Here is a 20,320-nt window from a genome sequence, read left to right as displayed (position 1 = left end):
TCTGGTCAAAGCGAGACCCAGGGACTTGGCAGACCCTTTTCTGAGCATTGCCAAAGGTCTCCAGAATTGGAAGCAGAATGTCCTTGCAGAGGCTTGCCTGGGTGGAAGGGTGGTGTACCTGGTCGTGTCTGAGGGCTGAGTCACAGGCATGCCTCTGGAGGAGTCCTTCCAAATCCCACCTTCGCTTCCCCAGAGTGTAATAGGCCATAACCTAGGATATTCTTATGAATCATGGAGTCTCGAAACCTTTGCCTGTAAACACCGAACGCTGGAGCTGTGTGCCATGGCGTCACTGATCAGTCCACACAAAGAAACTCACTGTGGTTTGGTTTTGGTTTCTGTTTTGCTCTTCTAGGCGCAGTATGAGAACCCGCCTCATATCTATGCCCTCGCCGACAGTATGTACAGAAACATGATCATTGACAGAGAGAACCAGTGTGTCATCATCAGGTAGGAGAAAGACCCAGGGCAGCGAGCCTCTGGTTGTCACGGCAGCCCTGATGTACGAGGGCGCTCAACATGACTGAGGAGCCAGCAGGTGCTGCTTGATTATGTTGTAGTTGTCCCTTGTCCCGTGCCAGATCATAAACACTTTCAGGGGAGGAGCTCATGAGGCCCCACCTCTCAGTTAATGGTTGTCGGGGGGAAGGGAGGCATTTTCTTCAATGGTGTAGCCCCTGGCAAGTTGCTATGCTCCTGCCAACCTTTAACTGTAATGGAACTTGCCCAGTCACTGAAAGAAATGAATGAATGAATGAATGAAAAATGAATAAATGATGTGAAAATACAAGGGGAACTGACTGGGGTTAGGAGTAACATTAGCAGGTGAATCTCTATGGGTTTGAGACCAGCCTGGTCTACAGAGTGAGTTCCAGGACAGGCTTCAAGGCAACACCCCCTGTCTCGGGGGTGGGGGGGAGAAGCTGAGCAAGCCACTAGCTGTGTTCCTCCTCCAGGGGCTCTGCTTCAGTTCCTATCTCTGTGTTCCTGCCCCAGCTGTACAGTGTTTTGGTTAGTGTTTTAGTGCAGTAACAGAAAGCCAATGAGGACAGAGATGAAGGTGAATATGATCCAAATATGTTATGAGACCCATTAGGATATATAATTGACAAATGCTAATAAGAACATCTAAAAAGCTTTTTGCTTTTCAAATTAAAATTAATTTGATTAAAGTCACATACTTTTAATCCCAGCACTTGGGAGGTAGAGGCAGGTGGATCTCTATGAGTTCAAGGCCAACCTGGTCTACAGAGTGAGTTCCAGAACAGCCAGAGCTACACAGAGAAACCCTGTCTCAAAAAACAAAAACAAAAAACAACAACAACAACAACAACAAAAAACAAACAGAGCTTTCTGCTTCTATGAGGTTGCTGTTAGCCCTCAGTTGTTCAAGGCATTGAGACTTTAAACTTTAGGGTGCATGGTGACAGGCAGGTTGTTCAAGATAAATGACGTCATCCTTGTGCGTCTGGGTGACAGTCACATGGATTTCCCTGTGCCTGTAAGTTGGAGACCCTTTCCATCTAAGCAGAACAGTTGTGAATCACGGTAGCATCTGCTGCGAGTCCTTCCCTGAGAAATGAAGTGGTTCAGGTCTGAGTGTGTGCGTGTGTGTGTTTGTGCGTGCATGCATTTGTGCGTGTGTGTGTGTGTGTGTGTGTGTGTGTGTGTGTGTACGTGTGCGTGTTTGCATTGAAGTTTTTAGGATATTAGTAGCAAATGCCCGCTTAGGTCTTTTCACCTTTACAATCCATGTAACCTGAACTGTCCCCAAATGGTGACTGGCTTTGATTGCTTTAAAATTCGTTCACTGTCATGAACACTTTCTGTGTTAAAAAATGAAGCATCCACATTCCTGTCACTTAAAAGTTAATGGTTTTGTGAGGCAGCGGTGGCGCGCGCCTTTGATCCCAGCACTCGGGACAGAGGCACGAATCTCAATGAGTTTCAGACCAGCCTGGTCTTAAAGCTAGTTCTAGGATAGCTAGGACTGTTACACAGAGAAACCCTAACTCGAAAAACCAAAAATAAAAAAAAAAAATTAAAAAATAGTAATTTTGTTCAAAAACTTAACTTACACGTTTATATTCATCCTTCTTGTGTATGTCTGAGTTTTAAAATGTATTTTATTTTTTGAGACAGTTTCATGTAGTCCAGCATGACTTCAGACCCAATATGTGGTCAGAGATAACACAGAGCTTCTGATCCTCCTGCCTCAACCTCCCAGTGCTGGCTGGCATTACACCGGGTTTTGAAATGCTGGGGTTGAAACCCACACGCATGCCAGGCAAACCCTCCAGCCGAGCCGCACCCCAGCCCGTGAAATGTTTTTGAAAGAGCTACTCATGATGGCGTTCCCAAACATACACAAAATTAGACATAATGTAGTATATTCCCACGTATCCCTCCTGTCTGTTTGGTTGTCAGTATGTGGACAATCCTTATTTACCTTTTCCTCTCAGCCCCTTTGCTTATCTAAACAAATCCTAGAGAGCAAACCTTTTCGTTTGTCAATAGTTAGTATATAACTTTAACAGAAAATTGGGCGGGGGGGGAGTTGCATACATAGAGGTCAGAAGACAATTTATGAGAGTCAGTTCTCTCCTTCCACTGTGTGGGTGCTGGTGCTGGAATTCCGGACATCAAGCTTGGCAGCACCTGTCATCTTAACCCACTGAGGCACCTCTTGGTTTTTTTTTTCTTCCCAGTGAGGGTTCTGGAGATGGAATTCAGGCCCTTGTTGCAAGTATTTTACTGATTGATCCCTTTTCCCAGCTCAAGATAATTCTTACCACACCTTAAAAATAAATCCTTTCTGGTGCTTGGCATGTCCAAGACTTTAGGTCTGGCTCCCAACATTGCACAAATGAAAAAGGAATCCTTTTAGTATTTGATCTGCTCCACACTCCAGTGCTGGGACTGAGTTACACACTTTTTTCAGCAGCTGACTTGTTTGCATTAGAAGCCAAACAAAGCCCACACATCATCGCCCCTGGTTGCTATGTCTCTCGAGTCTCCTAGTCGCTGAGCCGTCTCCTTCATTCTGTTTTCCTTGGCATTCACTGTGATGACGCGATGCCTACCGCCATCTCGTTATTTCCTGTTGTCACAGTTACTTGTCTCCTTACTGTGACAACGCACCTGACAATAGCCATTTACCGTTGTCATTTGGAGATCATGTTCATTGTGACCATAATAGTCATGTGTCTGTTTTTATTTGGGCGTTTACTATGGCTCACACTTTGCGGGTACAGTCCGTCATGAACTCAAGAGCATGTGGTGGCTGTTCACACCGCATCTGCAGTAGGGAAAGAGGGAGACGAATTCTGGTGTTCAGCATGGTTTCTCCTTTTTATTCAGTCCAAGACCCTAGCCCTTGGTGCACCCATATCCAGGATGGGTCTTCCTGCCTCAGTTACCCCAGTCTAGAGCCTTCTTCACAGGCACGACCAGAGTTTGTTTCCCAACTGACTCCAGGTCCCATCAAGTGGACAATTGATGTTAATGCCTACACGTGGAAATTTATAGCATGTCTCGAAGCATGGCCAGATGCGGATTCAATGTTTGCAAAGACATCTGCTCTGCCGTGAACTTCATTCCTGTTGGTCTCTCTCTATACGATGTCCGGAATGTCAAGAGACCCACCCGTTTTCAATTCTCATTTTCACGACCATTGCTTAATTAAAGTTATTTTCTCATTCAGTTATTCCTTTCATTTGTTATAGTTGAACTTTTTTTATTTCATCTTAAAATATAATCTTTATGGGAAAACTAGATAAAGTGCCTACTCATTGTCGTTTCTCCTCACTTTTCAAAGTAATGAGTTGTTGCCCTGGCAACCTCTGAAGGTAGCCTGTATTTTATTTCCAGTATCACTTCTAACTAGTGAATTTAAAATAGCTCCCCTGTTTACATTGCAGTTATTCCTGTGGTGTCTCAGATAATCTCCCTTCTCCCTTGTCATGGCCTCCATGTCCTCTGACACATCTCAAGTCCTCTTGGATCATTTCTTTGTTGTTGCAAATGGTCCAAGTTCATCTTGTTCGTGTCTTCCTGAGGCCTGGAACTGGCCCTTTCTCCAAGGGGTCCTTGTTTCGTGGACTGGGACAGGATGTTTAGACACCACTGTGCTGGGTTCCAGTTGTCAGTGCTTCTGGTCTCCACAGTGGACAATGCCAAGGGATTTTAAGAAAACAGTGAGGCATGAGTTCATCCTGCCATCTCTAGCTTATCTTTTAGACTACAGAGAGTAGTCAGCTTTCATTTATTATTGCTATTATTACTATTTTGTGTGTATGAGTATTTTGTCCGAATGTATGTTTGTGTTCTGTGTGTGCAGATTGTAGAGGTTTAAAATATCTTTGATTTTTTTCTTTTTTTTTAATATTTATTTATTTAATATGTATACAATGTTCTGTCTGTGTGTATGCCTGCAGGCCAGAAGAGGGCACCAGACCTCATTACAGATGGTTGTAAGCCACCATGTGGTTGCCGGGAATTGAACTCAGGACCTTTGGAAGAGCAGGCAATGCTCTTAACCGCTGAGCCACCTCTCCAGCCCCAATATCTTTGATTTTTATATTTATAACTTGTATTTGTCCTACCAAAAAAATCTTGGTCTTCGGTGACATAAACATAATTATTTGCTTTATACTGTGTGCATTATATATGTGTGTATGAATATATATACATACATGCACATATGTATTTAAAATAAATAATACCAATATTATTATAACACCAACAAATTAATAGCAATACTGAATTCATTTTAAAATTTCTTTTTGTTCTTTTGGTCCATGTGTCCAATATTTACATTCAAAATATTAGGTAAATATAAATTATATAAATGTAAGTAAAGAGTTATTTTTTATTTTATGTATATGAATATTTTGCCTGAATGTATGTCTGTGTGCTGTATGTGTGTCCAGTGCCCACGGAAGCCAGAAGAGCACATTGGATCCCGTGGGACTGGAGCTATAGACAGTTGTGGGAGACCATATGGGTCCTGGGAACAGACACTGGGTCCTCTGCAAGAGCAGCCAGCACACCTAACTGCTGAGCCATCTCTCCAGTCCCCAAATATTTTATTTTATTTTATTTTATTTTATTTGGTTTTTCGAGACAGGGTTTCTCTGTGGCTTTGGAACCTGTCCTGGAACTAGCTCTCTAGACCAGGCTGGTCTCGAACTCACAGAGATCTGCCTACCTCTGCCTCCCGAGTACTGGGATTAAAGGCGTGCGCCACCATCGCCCGGCAGAAGCAAATTTTTGTGTGTGTGTGGTTTTTTGAGACAGGGTTTCTCTGTGGTTTTGGAGCCTGTCCTGCAACTAGCTCTTGTAGACCAGGCTGGTCTCGAACTCACAGAGATCCGCCTGCCTCTGCCTCCCGAGTGCTGGGATTAAAGGCGAGCGCCACCACCGCCCAGCCAAATATTGTATTTTAAAAGTCAGCTAATTTAATATTTTTCTATGCCATTCATGTGTCAAGTTGTTCTACCAATACGGTTATTTAAACTCTTAATTTCCGGGGTTTAAAGTTGTAAATATTACTATCGTTGACATCTTTTGTTTTTTTGAGGAAGGGTCTTGCTGAGTCAACACATATAAAGCAACACCTACATCAGAGTAGCCTATGCTGGTCCCAATCTCCCAGTCCTTCTGCCTCTGCTCCTGAGTGCTGGGATTACAGCTGCACGCCATCACACCTGACTTAAGATCTGAGAATTTGGTTTCTTCCCACCCTCTAAAACACTTACATGGTACAAAAGGAAAACGTAAAGCAAGACAACAGAAGCATTTTGAGGTAAATGCAGGTCCCCGGGGCTTCGGGATGAAGAGAGACTCAATGACATTTTACCCATGTGTCTGGAGGAAAAATAAAATCATTGTATGGCACATCTCTGCAACCATTATCCCAGCCAGAGAACTAGCGATCCTTCATTCTCCAGAGTGTCTGAAGCCCCGCAGCCTGTGCTCAATCTCTCAGTTGTCAACAGCTTGCTCTTTCCTGGTGGTTTATGCAAATTGAGGGAAGATCGTTGTATTTTTTATGAAGCCTGAATTTGCTTTTGTGTTGCCACAGTTCCCCTATGCCCAGCTTTTATTTATCCCTCTCCTCCCCTCCCCCCCACCACCACCATGACATTGGCTTTCGGGTTCATTTTGCTCCTACTGACTGCTGGCCACGTGGCCTTGCATGTGTCAAGCATGCTTCTCCCCCTGTGTTCTGCCTCCACAGCCCCATGCCATAGACCCCATCAGTTCTACTAGGGGCATCTTCTAGGTTTGTGTGATTGGTTCCTCGTGTTCCTTGCTGCATTCACTCCTTCAAGTGATCCTTCCAGAAGTCGCAAGTTCGATGCAGATGGTAGATGAGGTGCAGGCTAAACCGTTTCAGGCGATGCACAGAGAAGGATTTTGCCTGAGTAACAGGAAATGCTTTTGTATGACAGCATTTTGAAGTCACTGGAGAGGAGGAGGGGGGTGTTTCCTTCACTGCATTTAATGAGAGAGTTCAGTATGAGTTTTCTGGTTCCTGCCTTCCTTCTCCTTTCTCGTTCTGCCCCTCTTCTGGGTATTTCCTGAGAAGGAAGGGTTTGTTACTCAAGAGCTTGCAACTGCACCAGTTCCTTCCTGCTTCTTCCTCACTTCTGCCATCTTGATTCACCTGCTCCAGTGTAGAACCAGAGACCGTTTCCCAGACCTATCTTTGCAGCCATTCAGATGAGATATACTTCTAATTTAGGCAATGGTAGAACAGGGAGGCAAAACTAAGGTTAAGGATCCCGGCCCCTGACAAGACAGCCCTCCCTTCTGTCTGGCCGGAGTCAGTTCTCAAGTTATCAGGTCCAAACATTCATAGGAACCACTCTTTGGGGCTGGAGACATAAGTTAAGAATATTGACTACTCTTCCGGAGGACCTGGGTTCAATTCTCAGTATCCACATGGCAGCTCACACCTGTATGTTACTCCAGGTCCAGGGGATCTGACACCCTCACCTAGACATACATACAGGCAAAACACCAATGCACATAAAATAAAAAATAGATTCACTTATAAAAAAGAACCACTCTTGGTGCCTATGATTATAGCTTGATTGTAGAGACAGAATACAAAACACAGCTGCACAAAAGAGTCAGCATATGAGGTGGCAGAGGTCCAGGTTGGGAGGGGGCTTCCAGTCATGGGAGGTGTACACACAGAGGCATGGATGGTGTGGTCCTCCAAAGGGGATGTGTGACAACTACTTATGGACAATCGGTGCTATTTGCTTGAGTCTCTTAAGGTCTAGAGTTTTTATCCAGGCATCTACAGAGTGCTCAGTCAGGGCCTTTAACCTCTTCTTCCTCTGGAAGGCAGAGGTTCTGTTATATGGCACAAATCTCTTTAGACACTTTGGTGGCCTCGGTCTCCAGGCAAACAAAGACGGACCTAAGAGGGAAGATGTTGTAAGGGCCTTGACTTCATTCCCCCAGTTACAGAGGCCAATGCCCGACCTCTCCTCAGTTTGTTCTTTGGTATATGGGTTCCTTCGCTTTCGGACAGCTCTTCAACCTGACAGGCTCACCAGCTCCCTGAACCTCAGCAGCTCCCGGAGCGCCTTTCTTGGCCCTCAGTTTTTTCTCCTGATAGTGAGCTGATGGAGCTGACAACTTCTAAGATTCCTTGGCTTCAAAATTCTTTATTCCAAGTCAGGCATGCTAAGCTAGCAGCTTCTCAGTTGACCAGCCCCCCTCCCCCCCCCCCCGTTCTGATCTTGATGAAGTAAGGATACACCCGGACCGTTCTGCATCCTCTTTGCTTTGTTGTCCCCGGGTTTGTGTGGGGCCCGAGCTCTGACATCCATTCCTTTTTTATTTCCCTGTGGTCTTTTTCTACACTGTAACCACATGGCTTTTGTACAGTAGCATATAATTAGCCGACTGGGTGGTGGATTCCTCTGTAGATGGCAGGCTGGGTAGCCTTCAGGTAAGGTAATGTCCTGAAGCTATCTGCACAGGATCAGGAAATCCCAAAAGGTCATTCACAGAGATAATAATACCCTTCCTTAGTGGAGAGAAGATGAGCTCTTTAGGGATCCACAGACCTAGAACTGGGATGGGGAACTGAGCTGAGCTGGCATGGCAGCTGTGTGACATTCTATAAACCCGAGAAGGGACCCAGGGACCAGCAAGCTAGTGTGGGCTCCAGGCAGCTCCAGGTAGGTTCACGTCACTGAGAGTCGTGAGCAACTGAAGGTTAAGGAGTCACCCTCAAACCTGGCCACCAAGCAGCCCATTCATTATCCGTTCTCCAGAATCCATGTCTGGATCTGTGTGTTAGAACGTATCTGGGGTGGGTTTTTTTTTTCCATATGTCAGAGACAGTTATGCAAACATTTTAGGTCAACTCTGGTGTGGTTCAAAGTGGGAAGAAGAACCAGGAAGTTTCTGATGCATTTCCTATCATTGGTGTGTCACCAGACAAGCTCTTGGCAATATGTCCACACGCGGTTCTGAAGCCCCTGCCCCCTAGCCTCTGTGGGGACATATTAGACCTTAGAGAAGATTTCTGTAGCGCATTTACTGCTGACAAGAACAAACATGAATTCCTGTCGCTTTGGGCCTCCCGAGCCTGTGCGACCTTGGCATATTTCAGAACTGAGAAACCGCACGCTTTGTTAGAGTTTGTTAGAGTTTCATTTTTCAAAAATATTTTTGAAGTATTTGCTTCCTGCAGAGTAGGGTGTCTGTCTTGAATGAATTCATTAACATCTGGCGAGATTTCCGTATTAGTCTGTCCATTTGTTTATTTGTTCGACATAAGGCATCATGTAGACATGAGGTCTCACATAGCCCAGCCTGGCTCTGAACCCACTGTGAAGCCTAGGATGTTGACCTTGAACTCCTGATGCGCAGCCTCCACCTCCTGAGTGCTTAGATTACAGGCAAGTGTCCTCATTGAGCCTGATTTACATGGTGCTGGCACCAAAGCCAGGGCACTGTGCATTTTGGGAAACTTTCTGTCACCTCAGTTATAGACCTGGCAACCCCTGTTTTAAACTTGTTTGGTGTCCATGTCAGAGGTGGAGGGGAGTGCATGCATACATGCAGTGTGCAGAGGACAGCTGTCAGGAGTCAGGTCCCTCCTACCATGTGGGTCCCTAGGGATCAAACTTAGGTCTTCAGGATTGGCAGCAGTTGCCTCTACCCCACTAAGCCATTTCACCAGCCGTCCTGCTCCCTGCTTTTAAAAAAAACTCCTAAAGATAGAGCAGGCATGGTGGCACCTGCCTTTAATTCCAGCCCTCCAGAGGCAGAGGCAGGCAGCTCTTTGTGACAGCCCAGCCTGGTCTGCGTAGCTAGTTCCAGGTCAGGCTGGGCTACCTAGTGAGATCCTGTTTCCAAAACAAATCGAGGAATTACCGAAGACATATTTTGAAGGGATTTGCAGATAGGCTGACTATGAGCAGTAGAGGAGGAGCTGCCAGTACTGGACCCGGGGTTGTCGACCTACCTGCTTGAAAAGACGTTTTGTCTTTGGCTTCCCTAACACTCGCAGTGCTGAAGAGAAAACATCAGTGAGAATGCCTCTCGTACGTGGCTGTGTCTGCTCCGCTCTTGGCTCCTGCGTCATTGAACGCTTCGTCTCCTGGATTCTCAAGCTGCCTTCCTGTCTTTGATGTGCTTCAAGAGCCTTTTATTAGCATCATGGGGACCCTTTGCATGGCTCCCCTGGGTTTCCGATGGCCCATGCAATGTCTTGTTTATTCCGGCAACCTCAGCCTTTGAGGCTCACTGTCTCTGATGCGCCCTGCCAGCCTTTGTGGATTGAAAGAGGAGAGACCCTCATCTAGGCAGCACCCCCAATGTACCTTTTAGCTCTTATGGTCCTGAAGATTCCTTGAGTTGAGGAAGCCTGGCAACTTAGCATTATCTCAATCACACTGACATCTCTTTTACATGTATGTAAATGCACGTGTGTTCGTATAAATATGTAGGCTGGAGGGCAACCTCGAGCATCATTCCTCAGGCGCTGTCACCCTTGTCTTTTTGAGACAAAATCTTTCACTGGTCTGGAACTCAACAAGTAGGCTAGACTGGCTGGCCCGTGAGCCTGTTTCTACCTCCCTCCCCAGACCTGGAATGTGGCACGTGCCACTAAGCCCAGCTTTTTAGTTTTGTCTTGTGATTTTTTTCTGTAGGCTCTAGGGCTGGAATTCAGGTCCTCGTGCTTGCAAGGCACACACTTTATTAACTGAGTCATCTTCTCAGCCCTAACGATACAGTTTTTAATCTTCTTGGCAACGTGGCCAACTGGTAATTATGTCCGTCTTTGACAGCTCAGGAAACTGGGTGTTAGGTAAAGAAACATGTGAAGTGTCTTGCATTTGGAGAATGGCCATGCTGTGATCCAAGCCTGTAGGCGGGGACTGTTTGTTCTTTTCCGGCCACCCAGACCCGAAATGATCACACAGAAACTCTATTAATTACAATACTGTTTAGCCAATAGCTTAAGCAAATTTCTAGCTAGCTCTTACATCTTAAATTAGCCCATTTCTATTATTTTGTATTTCACCATGATGTTTGCAGTTTACCGGTAAGGTTCCTGGGGCGTCTGTCTCCTTCAAAGGCTACATGGCATCTCTCTGACTCTGCCTACTCTCTGTGTGCATCTGTGTCTGGATTTTCCGCCTGGCTTTCCTCTGTTAAGCCATTGGCCAAAAGTAGCTTCTTTATTAACTGATGGCAATAAAACATTTTCATAGCATACAGAGGGCAATCCCACATCACAAGCCAGGGCCACCTGCCCCCAGGAGTCCACCTTTCTCTGCTACTGTGAACTAAACTGTGTTAGTTTAGCTGGTATATAACTGTTGTAGTCCAGCATGACTTGAAAAGATCCCTGGGATGACACTGGTCATGGACTCTGTTTTGCTCTGCTTCAGGTGCTTGACTTATGAAGCCTTAGTGCATGACTTATGAAGCATTTAAGATTGGAGACTGCTGGGAGCTGGAACGATGGCTCAGCAATTAAAAAGTACTGGCAGCTCTTACAGAGGACCCAAGTTCAAGTCCCAGAACCCACATGACAGCTCACTGTAATTCCAGTTCCAGGGACTCTAACAACCTCTTCTGGCCTCTTAGGGCACCAGGCACACACATGGTACATACATATATTCCAGTACTCATAACATAAAATAAAAACAAATTTTAACAAAAAAAAATTGAAAGCAGGCACTGGAAAGTTAGACGAATATAAGAAAGGTTAATAAGGAATTAAATATCCCTCTAAGCTGTTCAAGAATGGTTTGGAATATCCTCTAGTAACATCAAAGGGAATTTTATATATAACAAGGAACCAACTTTGGATTTAAATTATCTTCAGACATCATCAGGCCTTTCCTGTTTATTGGGCTGATCAAGGTGAGCCTTGCCACAGAGTTGCTTTCTGGGCAGAGTTGGCAGTGCTGACTGCCCGATAGCATTAATTCCATAGGTGTTTGGGACTGGGGAGAAGGAGCAGCTATTGTCTTAGTAACGCTTTGCTCAGCATGCTACTGTGTTTTCCCGCACTGTCTGCTCAGGATACAGTCGGGCTATACTTCAGTATTTTAATGCAATAGAACATATTTGAGGGTTGATATTTTAGTGTGATTTCAGGGTCTGGGCGAGGATCCTTCCCTCCTCGGCCCCAGACTGAGATGTTAGTCTCAGGCCCCAGGGGCTTTCAGGAAAGGAGTCTGAATGGAGTCGTTGGAGAGGGCTGTACAGAACCTTCTTTGATGTGGTTTCCCATTCTTGCAAGGTTGTCTCTGCAGGCTGCTATTTGTTCCATCTGGGCCTAAGATAGTATTTTTGGCAGATTTGCTTAAATGGATGCATACCAGTAAGGACTCAAGAGCTGTTAACATTTGACCATGCTGAGGAGGTGGCTCGGTGGGTTAAAGGCCTGTGGAGTGAACAGGGACACAAGTTTGAGTCCCCAACACCCACATAAAAAGATGCGCATGGCCATACACATCTGTAACCTTAACAATGGGCATGGGGAATCAGGCAGACCACGGAGCTCAGTGACCCTCTCAATTCAATGAGATCACATTCAATGAGAGACTAAGAACAAGGAGGAAGCAATAGAGGAAGACACCTGATGTCAACTTCTGCCTTCCATTTGCACACACATGTCTGTAGAAATACACACATATGTGTATACACACACACACACACACGTACAGCGTACACACACATCCTTCGTGGCTAACTTTTCCTATCTCAATGAGAAATAAATATTTGCCATTTGGTTTTAGAAACGTTTTTCTAATACATACTCCACAAGTCCCCAAAACCCCTGTTCCCCTTACCTCACCATTGTCAATACAACTTCCATGCTTTGATGCCTCAGGTAGAAACTGGAGAAGTGGCCCAGTAGTCAAGAACACGTGCCAGTCTCCCAGAGGACTTGCTTTCAGTTCCCAGGACCCTCCATCAAGTGGCTCACAGTCAGCTCAGGGCGTCTGATGCCCTCTGCTGGTCTCCACAAGCACCGGTACACATGTGGTACACACACACACAAGTAAAAAATTAAAATACGTTATTTTAAATCTGTATTTTTAAAAAGGATTCCTCAGGAGGCCATCAGCTCATCTTAGACTAGAGTCACGGTCCTTCTCATCACATCCACAAGAAGAGGGGCTTCTAACCCTGCGTGCTGGGAGCAAAGTAGTTGCATGGTTGCTGTTCCTTATCTTTCCTAAAACCCAAACAGATACAAATGCACCTCATTTGCATTCATCCAATTAGCTGCAAGGAAACAGCACCTATAGAGAAATAGTACCTACTGAGAGGTTTCCAGACCCAGGATGGGGTCTTCCAGCAGTCAAGATGTCTGAGTCTGCAACACCTAGGAGGAAATGCCTTCACGCATGCTAGAGTCACTGCAGGGGATTCGGAAGCACGGTTGCTCTGTAAGCAAGGGACAGCCTGACTTTCAAGAACAGTTACCGTCCCCTTGAATCCAGTTAGTAGCACAGCATTATAAATGGCTGTAGTTTCCATTTTTACAGCTAACACACGAACATCCTATTGTTTCCTATTTGGGTTGGTGTTTCCTATAAAGTCTCTCTTGACTTTGATTTTGAATTACCGATCTCCAGTTGGCTGGGAACAAACTGGAGCACTATTTAGAGCTACTAGAACCCGCCCTTGTAGTCTAGAACCCACCCTTTGTAGTCTAGAACCTGCCCCTGTAGTCTAGAACCTGCCCCTGTAGTCTAGAACCTGCCCTTGTAGTCCAGAACCTGCCCTTGGAGGTCTGGGTTCTGATGGTGAGGGAAGAAGGGAACGTGGTGATGATTTAAATACTCTGGGCTCTGTTGGGCTGTCAGAGCTAAGGATCATTGGTGAGCTTTCTTCATTTTTTTATTTTTTTACATTTTTATTCATTTTTTGTGCACCTATGAGTGTGCAAGTGTACCATGGCAAGTGTAAGGGATTCAGAAGACACTCACAGGACTCAGTTCTCTCTTCCACTGTGCCTCCCAGGGGCTGAACTCAGGTCACGAGGCTCGGCAACAAATTCTTTTGCCTGCTGAGCTCTCATGCTAGCCCTCCTATTCCTCATTTATATAGGAAACTTTGTTTTTGATTTTTGTTTCCCGCATTGGGAATCAAACTCAGGGCCTTTGGCATGTGTGCTGGCTAGTTTTATGTCACCTCGACACAAGCTAGAGTCCTCTGAGGAAAGAGAGCCTCAACTGAGACAATACCTCCATCATATAAGGCTGCAAGTAAGCCTGTAGGGTGGTATTTTAATTAGTGCTTGATGGGGGAGGGCCCAGCCCATTGTGGGTGTGGCCACCCTGGGCTGGCGGTCCTAGGCTCTTTCAGAAAGCAGACTGAGCAAATCATGGGTCAGCATGGCCTCTGCATCAGCTCCTGACTCTAGGCTCCTGCCCTGCTTGAGTTCCTGTCCTGACTTCCTCCAGTGATGAACAATGATGTGGAAGTGTAAGCCAAATAAACCCTTTCCTCCCCACATGGCTTTTGGTCATGATGTTTCACCATAGGAATAGCAACCCTGACTAGGACAGCATGTGCGGTGAGAACTCCCCCTACATCCCTCGCCCTTAGTTTTTGAGGCAGTCTTGCTGTGTGTCACAGAGTTTGATCCTTCTGCCTCAGCCCGGGAGCTGAGATTACAGGCGCACACCACCATGCCTAGCTGAACCTGTGTCATTTTCTGCCCTTCTTCCCTAGAAGTCAAACAAAACAATGGAATTAGGAAAGGTTGTCTGTATGTATACACAGGCAAAACCAATCGCTCTGCTTGCTGTGAGCCGCACAGCGAGTGGTTTGGGGTTTGCTGTTCAATGTCTCACGTCTTCATGGTCCCATCACTTTAGACAGTGCTTTTCCCTCCGAGCAGGCCAGTGCAATTGTGGTTATATATATTGTAAACTTCAATAATTATGGAACATTCCATTATTGTGCCATTATTTTGAGTAAATTGCCGCCTGTGATCAATAAAGTTTTTCTTTAAGTGCCTATGAACTGAAACCGAGAAACGAGCATTCAGATCAATGTTTAGCCAGAACTAATTATTTTAGATTGCCTAGAAAAGAAAATCACAGCTACTGAGAATGTGGATGTCCTATTTTGGGAAGTGACATACTTATCTTAATAGATGAAAAGAGTTACTTTCTCCATTATAATTCTGCTCTTTTGCTTCACACAATGAGATACAATGCTTGATCGGGTCTGGGACCCAGGGTGTCTCTTGTCCAGCGACCTAAGTTTATTCCCCAGGACCCACGAGGGCAAGGACTTCTCCCTCAAATCATTCTGACTTCTGAGCCCCACGAGTGCACCGTTGGCATGAGCACCCCCACATTGCACCATTGGCATGAGCGCCCCCACGTGTGCACCGTTGGCATGAGCACCCCCCACATGTGCACCGTTGGCATGAGTGCCCCCCACATGTGCACTGTTGGCATGAGCACCCCCACATGTGCACTGTTGGCATGAGCACCCCCCACATGTGCACCGTTGGCATGAGTGCCCCCCACATGTGCACTGTTGGCATGAGCACCCCCACATGTGCACTGTTGGCATGAGCACCCCCGACGTGTGCACTGTTGGCCTGGGCGTATCCGCCCCGCTTTTAAAAACATTTTTTTAAAGATTTATTTATTATGTATACAACATTCTGAGTCCATGTATGCTGACACACCAGAAGAGGGCGCCAGATCTCATTACAGATGGTTGTGACCCACCATGTGGTTGCTGGGAATTGAACTCACGACCTGTGGAAGAACAGCCAGTGCTCTTAACCACTGAGCCATTTCAAAGACAAAGTAATTCATGTCTGGTCACACCATTAAACAAAGGCATTGCAGAAGGATAGGTAGTTAGACTTTTATGTTAGAAGTCTACTAGTTTGCTGTGTTTTTCTCTGTGGTAGTTTATTCTAAGGAATTCTGAATACAAAAATCTAAGCTTACAGAAGTCTGATTAGTCATCGTGATATATAAAAAGTCGAATAGGGATGTAATGAAAATGATGAATATTCATTATCATTGTGATGTGATCCTTTTTTGTGAAAAGATGTTATTAAAAATATAAAATACACAGTTAATTTCCTATCTCATAACCAAAAAAATGTAAGTGCCAAGCAGAGTGGTAAGCTCTCCATAACCCAGGCAGAGTGGTAAGCTCTCCATAACCCAGGCACTGGGAGAGGGCAGGGGGAAAACAGATCCCTGAAGCTCAATAGCCAGTCAGTCCATCCAATCAGTAGTAGGACAATAGAACTATAAAAACAAAATAAGAATGCAGGCGTTAAGAGAATCGCAGGGGCTTGAGAAATGGTAAAGAGTGCGTACTATCTCGCAAGTTTAGTTCCCAGCAATTCTATTGGGTGACCCACTCTCAACTGCCCATTAACTCCAGCTCTAGTGGAATTTGATGCCCCCTTCTGGCCACCATAAACACTGCACTTGTGCACAGCCATACACAGCCACATATAGTTAAAAATAAAATAACTATTTTTTTAAAGGAAGAAATCACATCAGTATCAGGGCTGGATTTGTAGCTCAGTGGTACATTACTTGCCTGGCATACCTGAAGCTCCAGGTTCAATGCTCAGTGCCATGAAATTTTAAAGAGAAAAGAATTGTCTAATTGTCTGTAGACCTGCCTCTGGGGCATTTTCTTGATTGACGTGGGAGGGTCCAGGTTGTTCCAGGGCTTATAAGAAAGCAAACTGAGCAAGCCTTAGGGAGCAAGATAGTAAATAGTACTGTTCTATGGTCTCTGAGTTCCTGTGTCCAGGTTCCTGCATTGGTATCCTTTGCTGATGACTGGCTAGAACCCAGATAAACCCCATCCTCCCGGAATTGTGTTTTGTCATGGTGTTTTATCACAGCAACAGAGAGCAGACTAGAACCAAGGACCATCTTTTCTAGTTGTCCTGTCCCACCTTTTTTTACTGTATTATTTTTATATTGTTAGCAACCTGTTGTAGATACCTTGTTGCCATTGAGTCCTAGCTGCCTGGTCTGTACTTGTTACATAATTATCTTAATTGTTTCTGTAACATTCCACTTCCTTTCCCCAAAGTTTTTCAGTGTTTATATTGTTACAGCTTATAAAGTAAGTCATAAAATAGAGGTCTGTGAGGCCAACTGCAGCTGGGGCAAAATCACACACACACAGCTGGACCTGCGATAGTTGCCAGAGGGTTCCCTGCAATTCAGGTGAGGATCCAGTGACCCTCCCAGCCTCTCCTCCGCAGGAACAACACTAACAGATAGACTCTTGTAAGTGGTCACAGCTGCTCTGACTGTGGCAGCTGGGAGGATAGCGGTCTACAATTGGCCACATTTGTGGATGTCAACCAGCGTGAGTTTCATAGGTCATGAGATGTGCACCTCCAGTTTCTTGACTACCAAGGACAAGTCTGAACCTCTGAACTTAGAGCAAACAACAGTTTTCATGCTGGGTCCTTTTCTAGATGTGTGTTGCTTTAACAAACTCTATTTTGGCAACACCAAGGCTTCACACAGAAAGATGAGACTTCTTAAGGAGTCGAGCATGTTTTGAATTGAGGTCATTATGAATTCCGGGGGATTTTGAGGGAAGAATGGGGATTTTTGGAAAGCAGACTATTAACAAAAGGCTATTGCTGTGCAGTCAGGCCACCCAGCGGAAGATAGTCTTTGTTTCTCAGGATGTGATTAATATTGCCTCATCATTTAATTTTAGTGTTTCCAAAATAAGGAAGCTTGCATTACATCAAGGCAGAGTCTGAAGCCTCAGTGCCCATTTTTGCACATATATATGTATATATTCATATGTATAAGTATTTATATATACATATATATATGTTTAGATGCATGCATATTTATATATATGTAAAATGTAAACAAAATAACACAGCCTGACAACAGGGTTAGAAAAGAACTATCTGAAATTACAGCTCTCCCATTGTCACCTTTCCCTGACCAAAATCTCTGCTAATATTTTGAAAAATGGGGCTTTCTGTGCTTGAAATTGAACCTTAGGCCTCATGCATCTAGTGAAACTTACCTCTGCGCTATACCCCTAGTCCTTCAAAAAACCACTTTTGGAACTCTTTTGTCTTTAATTAGAGTTAAATATGTGAGGTGAAATTGCTTCATAGCCTCCTTTCTTCCATTTACAAAAATGTGTGGATGTTACTTGTAATTTCTGGAAAATTCCATCCTTCTGATACTTATAGTTTCTTAATCATGCCTTCTGTGATTAGACCATTAGAAAACTCGACTAGGGGTTGAAGAGATGGCCTCCGTGGTTAAGAGCACTGACTGCTCTTCCAGAGGACCTGGGTTCAATTCTCAACACCCACATGGTAGCTCACAGCTGTCTCTAACTCCAGTTCCAGAGGATCCAACACACTCACACAGACATACACACGGATCAAACACATAAAAATGAAAATAAATAAATCATTTTAAAAAGAAAAGAAAACTCATTTGTCTGCCCTGTGCATGAAGGCAATGGTAAAGGCTCAGTCTATGCCACGCTCGCCTGAATCAGAGGAGTGACCCACATTTCTCAACTAGCATCGTGCTGGTCCCTACCCCCCCCCCCGATTTTCTTTCTTCCTAGTTCCTCTGTGATTTATTCATTTGTTGGCGATGTGGATGAAGGAGCTGGCAAGGACCACTTCATGGCGTTTGTCTTTCTTTCCTCAGTGGTGAGAGTGGCGCTGGGAAGACAGTAGCTGCCAAGTACATCATGAGCTATGTCTCCAGAGTGTCCGGAGGAGGCCCCAAGGTCCAGGTGAGGCTGTGCTGTGGTCAGGGGCTCCATTTGTAGCCGGGAATGGTGACACACACCTTTGATCTATTCGTAGCTTTGTAAATAAATTATTTTATAGAGCACAGCTTGGGTAACCAAGGTACATGAAATGTACAAAGAAATTGTATGTTTTCATAGTGACACGTCTAATAGATAATGACCTCTTAGAAATTAATCAAAGGGGCCGCTGTTCAAATGGAGAATAAGAGACATGAAAGATAGCTCAGATGAAAGGAAGTATAAGTTATTCATCAGGCATGAAAATAAGGGACATTTTTATTAAAACTACTCAAGAACTGGGGCTGCGGATCCAGCTCAACCGGTAGAATGCTCACATGGATGCACAAAGTCCTGAACTCTGTTCCCAGCACCACACGCGTCAGGCACAAAGATGCATGTCTGCAATCCCAGCACTCAGAGCTAGAAACAGGAAGATCAGAAGTTCAAGGCTGTTCTTAACTACACAGCAAGTTCAAGGCTAGCGGGGCTAGATGAATCTTTCTCAACAAAGCAAGAAAACAAACAAGAAACCATTATCATCGTCATTATTACCACATTGTCAGAACTCCTGTAGTTCATATAAAGTTGCTGGTTAAAAAGAAAATGTTGGGGCAGTCACTTTTGTTACTAATAGGAGCATAAAATAGCACAGGCCAATGAGGGTGTCTCAGCAAAATCTAGGAAGGTGCAGACAGGCCCTGTCTCACACAGCAGTTCTAACATGTTGTTGTTATTGTGTTTTGAGGTAAGATCTTACTAATTGTCAAAAACAGCCTTAAACTTCTGAAACCCCTGCCTCTACCTCTGGGGCTATAAGAATGCATCATCCTGTCCAGGTTTTTTGGTGCTGGGGATGGAACCCCAGGCTTCAATTTATCAGCTGAGCTATAGCCCAAATCCCACTCTTGAGCTGGGCATGTAGCTCAGTGTTAAGCTTGTTGCAAGAGGACTTCCCTCACTTGCACAAGGCCCTAAGTTTCATCCCCAACCCTGCATAAACTACATGTGGTGGCTACACGCATGTAATCCTAGCTCTAGGGAAATGGAAGCAGGCAAATGGAGGGTTCAGGGTCCTGTGGTCAGGGCCAGTCTGGGCTATATGAAACCATCTTTTAAAAAGTAATAAAAGGAAGCTGGGCATTGGTAACACACGCCTTTAATCACAGCACTTGGGAGGCAGAGGCAGGCAGATATCTGTGAGTTCGAAGCCAGCCTGGTCTACAAAGTGAGATACAGGACAACTGGAGCTATTACACAAAGAAATGCTGTATTGAAAAATATAATAATAATAATAATAATAAATGGAGGAGAGAAAGAATGCATGTCTGAATCAATTGCCCTGAGTTTGTTTCATCCCAGCATTGCAGTCAAAAATAATAATAATAATAATAATAAATAAGGCTATATTGTTTTAAAGGGAGAAGCTTCCAGATCTTTTCTTTCTATATCTCCCAAGGAGAAACTGAGTGTCATTAAGTGGTGTAGCACATCTAGCCTACAAACAAAAGATTAAAAAGAATAATAGTCAAACATTCCAAATTTACTTTACAAAGTAATGCAAAGTTTATATACAGCCCTGGATTGTAAAGGAGAGAGGCAGCTTAGTCTGCTAAGTCTGGAACTGACCGGATGGTGGGACCACCCAGAGTTTGCCTTGGCGCTAGTGACTGCCACTCCCTGTGTGGAGTGGGATGCTCCCTCCTGAGCTTTGTGGCATTCTCTCTTCTGGGATGTTTAAGGGTACCATAGGAGGACATAGACTTGACCCATAGTCAGTTTTAGTACCTTCATCTAGTCCCGTTTGCTGTAGCCTGTGACCCAGTGGCCAAGCTGCAGACGGTTAATGTTGATTTTTCTTTTCCTGTTTTCCTTTGAGGACATTGATCCAGAACTCTTGGCTTCAAATTAGTCAGTAGCTCAAGAGCACAAGCCAGGAGACTTGTTATTTCTGGAACACATTTAACCATAGCACAGGAATAATTAGATGTACAAGGAGTGA

At 44.7% G+C, this 20,320-nt stretch overlaps 1 protein-coding gene across 1 annotated transcript in view; it reads left to right on the top strand.

Moving 5' to 3' along the window:
- Positions 1-20,320, top strand: part of Myo1e (myosin IE) — a 194,052-nt gene that overhangs the window by 97,347 nt on the left and 76,385 nt on the right. The window contains exons 4-5 of the mRNA XM_041679607.1: positions 356-450; positions 18,216-18,303. Of these exons, the coding sequence (XP_041535541.1) occupies positions 356-450; positions 18,216-18,303 (183 nt within the window). The remainder of the gene's footprint in view (positions 1-355; positions 451-18,215; positions 18,304-20,320) is intronic.

This window comes from Microtus oregoni, unplaced genomic scaffold (genome assembly GCF_018167655.1).
Source record: "Microtus oregoni isolate MIOR12 unplaced genomic scaffold, Mior012 000032F_ref0000030, whole genome shotgun sequence".
NCBI lineage: Eukaryota > Metazoa > Chordata > Mammalia > Rodentia > Cricetidae > Microtus > Microtus oregoni.
This window is presented reverse-complemented; position numbering and strand designations above follow the sequence as displayed.